We start from the raw sequence: 9,612 nt of genomic DNA on the forward strand, positions 1-9,612 counted from the left end.
TTTTTTTTTTTTTTTTGTGAAGAAGAATGGGGCAAAAAAGGGGTTTTGGGATTTTAAGATGAAAGTGATGACGATGATGATATTTAATTTAAGGAAGGAACCGAAATGGTGCTAAACATGTCTTGTCGGAGAGAGAAGACAATTAATTAGTAGCTCTTTTATTTGTTTATTTTTCATTTTTGGGGACTCGAGAAGTGAAGAATATTCGTCTTTGGTCTCTTTTAGGACCTTTTCTATTTTTATATCCTCGTGACATCATTTATTTCCAAAATCGTAAAAATAAAATTGGTATTTAGGAAGAGGAAAAAGTCTTTTTTTTTCACTGCATATCATTCGATAGGAGTCTAAATAATATACGTGAAAGTCATATTTCTCATATAAATATATTTCAAAAAAAAAAAGTGAAATAATTGGATTTATACTTTGTCCTAAATGTTTATTTTATTTGACTACTGATGTCACATTCGTTAAGTCGTATGATACGTCATTTTTTATTTTATTTTGATTAGTTTGTTCATCAGAATAATCAAATAATAAAAGGATAATATGAAGGAAAAAGCATGTTAGGGTGAACGATATGCAAAGAAACAAATACTTTCTGACATAGTGACATCCAACCGTCTCTCTAATTAAATTTCTAACGTATTTGTCACTAAAGCGGTGATAGTCAGTTAAAAATTTATAACATATTTAAAATTTGGATTTATTGAAAATTTAATTTGGTAATTTATGTTTCACCAAGAAAAAAGTCTCGTGGACATGATTTTTGAGCTTTCGCATGTGGCAACTTATGACAAAAGTAGAAAAAATAATAATCGGTTAATCGTAAGTAGTGAGTGCATTTTAAAGATTCTTCAATGTGGATTCAACTGTAACAAGACTCACTGGTTCATGATTTGTCAAAACTGTAACAATCACTCTATTATCACAGCAGGGTCAATTGTTTACACAATAACACAAACAGCTTTATATTTCTGTTTTTCGCTAATGAACAGCTTGACATTTCTGTCGGTCACCTATTACTTAGAATGTACCATAAGTGCATAGACCATGTATTTGTCTTGTCGAATGTGACATATTTGAAAGCATGTACTATCTCTAGAGAAGCCACCGATACGAATCATCGTCAGTAATTTTTCTTAGTACGCTATCAAACACATGATTAGACTATCAGGTGACAAGATTATATTATACTGTATATTCTATAAAAGCAGTGAGGCTCAAGATGACAAGATCATACTATTATATATTCTATAAAAGCAGCTCCTTTTAAAAAAATATTGTACTTATCTTTTGGGAACTAATTGATGCAAAGTAAAAAGCAGTGAGAACAAACGGAATGCTTTGAGCCTTCGACAAAAGTGACTATCACATCTTGGTTTTTTAGCTGTTGGAATCATTTGTTTATTTCTGTTTTCGAAGTTTTGATTCTTTATCATATACAGTAATTTTATATCGCATTTCAATTAATATTCCTTATAATTGACGAAATTATATATGAGAAAAGAAGAATATGAATAAAAGGTTGTACCAATTCATTACACATAATGTATCAAGTAACAAGAGAAAAAAAAAACAAGAGAAAAAAATCAAGTAACATATGATCTATATATAAAAAAAAGTAACATACGATCTAGAGAAAAAGTTATAATTGTGAGAAAATGTTATACCCATTTTGCAGCTATTAGTAAAAATTCAAGGATGTTGATAGGTTTTGAAGTTTTTTTTGTCAGTTATGATGATAGTTTCAGTAACAGCAATTAGTTAAAAACTCGGGACTTCACTAAGCTAGTTTAGTCTGAAGATCACACTATCTGGATTATAATTAAAAGAAGAAATCTCAAAAAGTTAAAAGCATACAAAAAAAAAAGAAAGAATCAGAGATGCTGATGCATCAACGTACTTTATTCTTTCGAAATCTCAAATTCAACACAAACGTATGATTCCCCACTGAGTTTCACGAAATCATAGGATTGCGAAAATTAATGTCGTCAGATAAGTGGAAGCGATAATTACGGGTGTCAAGACCTTGGTCCTTTACTCCTTTTATACGCTCATTTTAAAGTAATTTAATATGGTCGGTTGAGTTAACCGTTAATGACGGTTAGAATAGAACATAAAACAGTTTTATAACATTGTCGGTCCAATTTTGTACTATTGTTTACTCAAATACTATTTTCTTGCATCACTTTTTCGATTTGTATCTCTTACACACTAGAGAGCAATGATGAGAATGCCGTGGCAAAAAGTGATCATTAGCTTTTTATTCAAGAAAATTAATTAGTTATTAAACTTTAAACCATATACAGTACTATATTCTTATAGTTCCACAGATAACGCGCATAATCAAAATATCATATCTTCAATCTAATAAGTATACAGAACAAAAATGAATTATTCATCGTATCATTGTCACAAAAGCATTTTAACAAACCAAAAGCGACAATTAAGATTTATTATTAGTATAGTTGCTAATTTTTTTTTGTTTTTTGCCGTCACATGGCAACCACGAAAAGGAAATTAAACGCGTTCTTTTGGAGTTTTAAGAGGAATTTGATTAATGGATAAAATAGCAACATTATATTAGTCATTTCGTTGATAATAGTTTTGTTCTAACACACTACAAGATGTAGTCAAGGTCAAAGAAAAATACACTGTAAGTAACGGCAGATTGATAGGGTTGGGTGCATTTTTTTTTTCTTGGCTGCACCTGCATGTGATTTTACTTTCTTTTTAATCAGTGAAAAGTTGGTAAATGATTAGGCAGAGGTTTTTCATTTTCAACAAGTTAAATTGGATAACAAAATTAACAAGAAAAAAAATGGAACTTAATTGAATAAATCTTTTAACGATGGGCCGGGCTAAATCGTGATAAGGCCTAGACTTGCACCATATTTCTCAATCCTGGAGATTCATCATATAAACGGGTCATGTCTTCATGACTTTTGGCGATCGTCCCACCCCACATAACACTACTTTACTTTACTGCCATGAACTTCCCTCAATTCATGATTTGATCATGCTATATATTGCTCAAAGAGTTCCTAATCGAATTTTCTTTTGTTATTATGGTAGCTTTATCCAGCCCTTTTGATTTGAAACCACTATTTCCATTACACCGATATTGTTGCCAACATATATTTAGAGGAGGGGTATTGAACTAATATTTTAAAGGATTGCAGAGGATTCTTAAAATCTTTTGTTATTCAATTAAGAATTTTTAAAAATCTTATGAAATCCAATGTTATTCAACTAAGATTTATGTAAATTCCTTTAAAATAATTCAGAATCCCTTGTTATTCAATCAACAATGTATAAAACCAACCTTAAATCTTCTGTTATTCAAAATATCACAACTTTTTTTTAGAATGATACTTTGAATGATTTTAGGAGACTTTCTTTTGTTTTTTAGTTGATAAATACCACTCTCAAAATCATATCCTTTGAAGTAGAATTTTGAAGGATTAAAAAAAAAAAAGAGATGAACGATTTCTGCAAACCTTCAATCAAAATATATTTTTCTGGGAGAGAAGGATCGATTACATTCATGAATCAAAACACCAACATCTCTGTTTGGTAAGCTAGCTGCGTTCGTCGCTTTAGGTGCGCATTCTCTCTCGCTCTCACACATTTGTTTGACAGTCAGTCTTCCAGACCATAAATAATTCTTCAATATATGACAGTTCAAAAAAATTCAGACGGAGGAGGCAAAAGAGTCAGGTACGGAGCTCAAGGCAAGGGCCTCATCTTGGAATAGGTTGTGAGGTGCTGAATAAGACTGATGGTATGTGCTTTGACTGAAATGATAGTTACTTGTTTTTGTAGTATCGGCTTCTTTTGCTATGAGAGCCTCTCTTAGTTTTTGAAGTTACAAGTAATTTACGTTTTTATGTGCATTCGACAACTTTGGATCATTTGTCACAGGTTTACTTTTATATTCAGATGCTCATTCTGCTAGAAGTGAGAAGAGCCGAATACCACCTGGAAAGCATTATGAAAGAAATGGGGGTGCTGAGTCTGGTCAAAGAGTTCCTCCTGGCACGAGTCCTGCAGATGTGCAATCATGCGGTGATCCAGATTATGTGCAGTCGATAGCTGGAAGTACAATGTTGCAGTTTGCAAAAACGAGGAAACTGTCTATAGAACGGTCGGACTTGATGAAGTATGTTTGATGCTGCTGTCGTTCTCTGGGAAATTGGGCTCAAAGTTGGCTACTTGCATATTGCATTATTTTGGATATGTTCTGGGAAAGTGGCCGTAACTTTTAAACTGTAAATCGAAATCATCATCTGCTTTTTCCTGTGTTTTAGTATGACTTTTGTTGATATTTCCACCAAATTTCATAATTTCTGGGTTATTTTGCTACTTCATTTGTGCTCTGCATCAAAACCGATGAAAAGACACAATTTTGTGATATTTTGGTTTATTTTGCATGTTTTATATCCTGAATTGTGGTAAAACCTTAACTAACCGTTAAAATCACGATCTCACCGTTGAATATTTAGGTTGTCGTACCGTGAAGCTCCCCGCCAAATCTCAGCTCGATCAGGTAAGTTTTGGACCACCAAACGCTGTTCCAAGGAGATAACCTCGAATTTGATTTCTAGGGTTGCAGGTTCGTACTGTTTCAGATATTTCTTACGCAGGAAGCAAACCACATAACTTCTTGAATATAACTCCAATCGGACTTCCGTCAGTTTCTACGAGCTCATGGCTTGATATTGAACGCGCTGGTGATTTTAGATTGATAAACCGATGTCAAATCCGGCGTCCGAGGAGCCTCCAAAGTCGCCTCTTCAAACTGTTCTTATTTCCTTCTTAACTCTTTCTTGTTCTTCTTTTCTCCACCTTCCACTTACTCCGGCGTTGCTCCTCCACCACCACCGAGGCTTTCCACGGCCATGACATGGATAAACAGACCCCACCAGTGTTCCCAAAAGCTCCATGACGTCTACTTCTCTCCCCTCTCTACACATCCCATGCTTTCACAAAGTAAACCAAAATATCACAATTTTGTATGTGTCGTTGAAAATATTTGAGTCAAATTTTCCTTTTTTTGTATTGTGAAATATTCTAAAGTCATCCAAAGTTTATAATAAAATCTCACAAAATCACATTTCATTTTCTTTCTTTTTAATTTAAAATCTCTAAAATAATCAAATCTTCTAAAATCTCATTAAAATCTTTCAAAATTTTAATATATTAAAATCCTACAGAATCCTTTGAAAATCAAGTTCAATACCCCCTCTTACTAATCACAGCATATAAAGCTGTCATTTACTGATTGGCGATATTTTGAGACTGTATCAAAGTAATAATATAATCTAATCCTTGTAATAAACAAGAAATAATTGTAGATCCGATCCTATCTCTATTAATGAATAATAATATGGTAGAAATATATATTTACTTATTACTGTCTTTAATAAAAGATTAAAATCTATCCTTATAAATAAATTCTCGAATATTCATTTATCTGTAGTATAGAAAACGAAATCCAAACTTTGACTCAAGATTTTGAAGATACTGTATATGTAATTGACTTTTAGGTAATTACTTATATATATATATATATATATGAGAATTTATTCCTTCTTTCGCCTTCCCGTCACCAACTTAGCTACCATAAAACCCATATTTCATTTGGCTCTGACCATTTTGTAACATCTCATAATCATTAAGAAGAAAACACGTACAAATGGGCATCGTTCGACTTGTTTGCATGATAATCTTTTCTCTTTTGATATCATTCCTTCTTTCGCCGTCTTCGGCCATGGACCTTCCCGTCACAACCAGCGGTATCCCGCGCCGGAGCAACGAGGAGGTTGGGTTTATCTTCCAAACGTGGATGTCGAAGCACGGGAAGACTTATACCAATGCTCTCGGAGACAGAGAACGGCGTTTTCAAAACTTCAAGGACAACCTCCGTTTCATTGACCAGCACAATGCTAAGAACCTCTCTTACCGTCTTGGTTTGACTCAGTTTGCTGACCTAACCGTCCAAGAGTACCAAGACCTATTCCCTGGACGCCCTATACAGAAACAAAGGCCCCTCAGAATTAGTCGTAGGTATGTACCACTCGCCGGAGATCAGCTTCCTGAGTCAGTTGACTGGAGGCAACAAGGTGCAGTGTCGGAGATTAAAGACCAAGGCAACTGCAGTGAGTACTTTTACTTGTCTTAACATTCATACCCAAATACTCCTACGTTAAATGTAATATAGGCTTAATCGTTTAGCAAAAATATAGGCTTAATCGTTTTTTTTTTTGCTTGTAGATAGCTGCTGGGCATTCTCAGCTGTGGCAGCAGTGGAGGGTATAAACAAGATCGTGACAGGAGAGTTAATATCATTGTCCGAGCAAGAATTGGTCGACTGCAACGTGGACAACCACGGTTGTAATGGAGGCGGCCTAATGGACAAAGCTTTCCAGTTCCTTATCAATAACAATGGTCTTGATTCAGAATTAGATTATCCATACCAGGCCGTTCAAGGCTACTGTAGCCGCAAACAGGTTCACCTATATATTAGAGCTATCGTAACTAAAAACACTCACATATATATATAATATATAAATGCTTATATACTTCAGTACCTAATTCCAATTTTTGTTTTTGGTACGTTTTAGTCTACATCAAACAAGATCATCACTATTAACAGCTACGAGGATGTGCCAGCAAATGACGAGATTTCCCTACAAAAGGCGGTTGCTCACCAGCCTGTGAGTGTTGGAGTTGACAAAAAATCCCAAGAATTTATGCTCTACAAATCGGTATTTTTATCCCACCTTTAAAATTCATTGTTTTTGGTTAGTTGAATCCGAATATATCAATTAATCAATAAACTTGTATATACGTACGTTTACATGTTTGATGTCATTCAGGGTATATTTACTGGACCATGCGGGACAGATCTTGACCATGCAGTTGTTATCGTCGGGTATGGTAGTGAGAATGGTCAAGACTATTGGATCGTGAGAAACTCGTGGGGTACGGTGTGGGGAGAGGCTGGCTACGCTAAGATTGCTCGTAACTTTGTAAATCCAACAGGTCTATGTGGGATTGCGATGGTTGCTTCATACCCTATCAAGAGTCCGACTTCCTAAGCATGAGATTAAGTAACCATGTGTACGTTTGAGTAAACTGTAATGAGTGCATGGAAAATTTTAGATGTTTTATTCAGATGTGCCATACGGCCCATACTATTCCCATTTAGTAAAAAAAGGCTTATTAGGCCCTTAATGTAGCATATCATTTGGTCGTTTAATGTAGATTAGTGTCCAATATCGGACCACGTCATCATTTAATTTAATATATAACATATCATTATATCAAAGATATATAGTAAGATTGGTTGACAAACAACATATTGTAAAGAAAGACTCGATCGATAAAAGAGCGCGAACTATTATTGTTTATGAACAGAATCATTGATTAAATATTTGGTACGTAGTACCATTTAAGTATTTAACCGATATCCATGAGCATATTAGCAACACTATGCTGCTCACCTAAATCAATTTTGCTTTGTCTTCTTTTTCCCACGTTCAGTTTGTTTGACTAGGACATAATTAAACAGATCAAGGATAGATATAAAAAAATCATATATATGGTGTTTCCTAGGAAAATTAGATGGTGAAACGCGTAATGTGAGGCGGGTCAAAGTTTAATGGATAAATTTTGATATACTATTTAAGTAACCAAGGTTAGTAGTGTAAGTATAGACTCTTTGGTTGAATTAATTATCTTTATCATTCTCAAACTTTGTATCCACTCTAACAAGCATAGTGAGATCCTAAATACATTGTTCAAGATGGAGATTACGAATTACAACAAGGATCAAGTGTTCATCAGTTTCCGTGGAAAAGACGAACGGAACGGATTACTAACTCATCTCAAACAGAAGCTGGTAGATCGCAATGTGAAAGTGTTCACCGACGACAATGTGACTGGACTTAACGGCTCGACAATCTTTTCGGACACATCCGAAAGTCAAGGATCGCGATTGTGATCTTCTCCAAGAGCTATGCGGAGTCAGTTTGGTGTTTGGACGAGCTAGTGATGATCAAGAAATGCATAGAGACGGAGAAGCTCAACGCAGTCATACCAATCTTCCATAAGGTTAAGGTTTCGAGTGTTAAGAAACAGAGCGGGAAATTTGGAGAGAAGTTTCTAGCTTTGCAAAACTCTTTGCTTGCTGAAGAAGTCAATAAGAAGAAGATTAAGCTTATTAATTCCAGGATCAAGAGATGGAAGAAAGCTTTGAAGATCGTCACTGGAATGGCTGGTTTGACTTATGACAGGAAAAGGTATGATTTGGGACATGACCGAAGTGTTTAGTTAATTACATCTTTAACTTAAACTGTTTGTTTGCAGTCCTGAGTTGGCTTTTGTGGAGAAAGTCGTTGAAAAGGTGAATATGAATCTAGCCAATATTGCAACAGAGGAAGGACGTAATAGTACTACGGAAACTACTGAGGTGTGTTCTTACTTCTTTAAATGAGTAGTTTTTTGCCTTAAAGCAGACATTGTGTAAGTGTTAAACCTCTTTATTGCAGACATCACTAGGAACTCAATCAAACCAGATTATTTATAATGTCAATCAGTTAAACATAAACATCCAGCTCCATCGTTCAAAGAGCTCGGAAGCTCTAAGACGGAGCTATAATTCTGAAGGCCATAACAAGGTCTCTCTCTTAGTGTCTCTCTGAGAATTTTTTTGTTTTTGTTTTGTTTTGTCTATAAACTTCATATAACTACGTTTTGTGACCGATACAGAGTATTGATTTGAAGCCTTCGTCCCCTACTCTTAGACGCACCGCCTCAGATCTTGACCATAGAGATCAATATGGCCCATTTCCTTGTAAGCTCAGCTCATTACATAGACCTGCATATGTCGTCTGGATATTTTACTAACCACTTGACTTTAAAAATCGACAGTTGAAGCGCTCATGGTTCCAAGGCAGAAAGAGAATCAACTGAGCATTGCCAATATTTTCCCCAAAAAAATAAAGACGTGGGACAACTTGCATTTCGTCTCTGCGTTACTGTTCGGAGCTTTGTTTGTGTCTTACATGATGCGGAGCAAAAGATGATCCAAAAGAAATCGCGGAAATGAACCTTCTGTTGCAAGCAACTGAGCATCTGATTTATTTTTACTTGTTTCTTAAGCAAAGGCTATGTACTACCGTCTTGAGAGAGTTTTTTTTTCTCTCTTTCTAGTTCATATCAATAAGGAAAGTTTGACTTTGAAGATTTAACAGAAGAAGCTGCAAATAGAGAATGCTAGAGTAGAGGTTGAAAGAGACGTAACTAACTAAGTAGTGAGATATGATAGAGAATCCAATCTTTGCTCAAATGAGTCTAAACATTGTTATTGGATCACCTAGTTTGAGTAATGGCAACGTGATTTGGTAGAAGTGTGATAACCTTAATAATGGTCATACAACACATATGTTACATGATCCTAAAATCCCAAAATCTACGAGTTTGCAAATCTGGAGACAATTCATAACTAGATTTTGAAGCGATTTTTTTTGCAAACAGTCACATTTTTTTTTTAATTTGAAGTAAAACAATTTGGTTATGAGATTTTTTTTTTTTTTTTTTTTTTTT

General features: G+C 34.7%; 1 protein-coding gene and 1 pseudogene across 1 annotated transcript; both read left to right on the forward strand.

The window, feature by feature from the left end:
• Nucleotides 5,618-7,175, forward strand: LOC104731121 (probable cysteine protease RDL6). Its single transcript, XM_010450390.2, has 4 exons — nucleotides 5,618-6,161; nucleotides 6,277-6,512; nucleotides 6,627-6,770; nucleotides 6,882-7,175. The coding sequence occupies exons 1-4, from the start codon at nucleotides 5,699-5,701 to the stop codon at nucleotides 7,101-7,103; spliced, it is 1,065 nt and encodes a 354-aa protein (XP_010448692.1). The 5' UTR covers nucleotides 5,618-5,698; the 3' UTR covers nucleotides 7,104-7,175.
• LOC104731122 lies at nucleotides 7,731-9,245 on the forward strand (annotated as a pseudogene).

The sequence above is a fragment of the Camelina sativa genome, chromosome 12, assembly GCF_000633955.1.
Source record: "Camelina sativa cultivar DH55 chromosome 12, Cs, whole genome shotgun sequence".
Taxonomy (NCBI): Eukaryota; Viridiplantae; Streptophyta; class Magnoliopsida; order Brassicales; family Brassicaceae; genus Camelina; species Camelina sativa.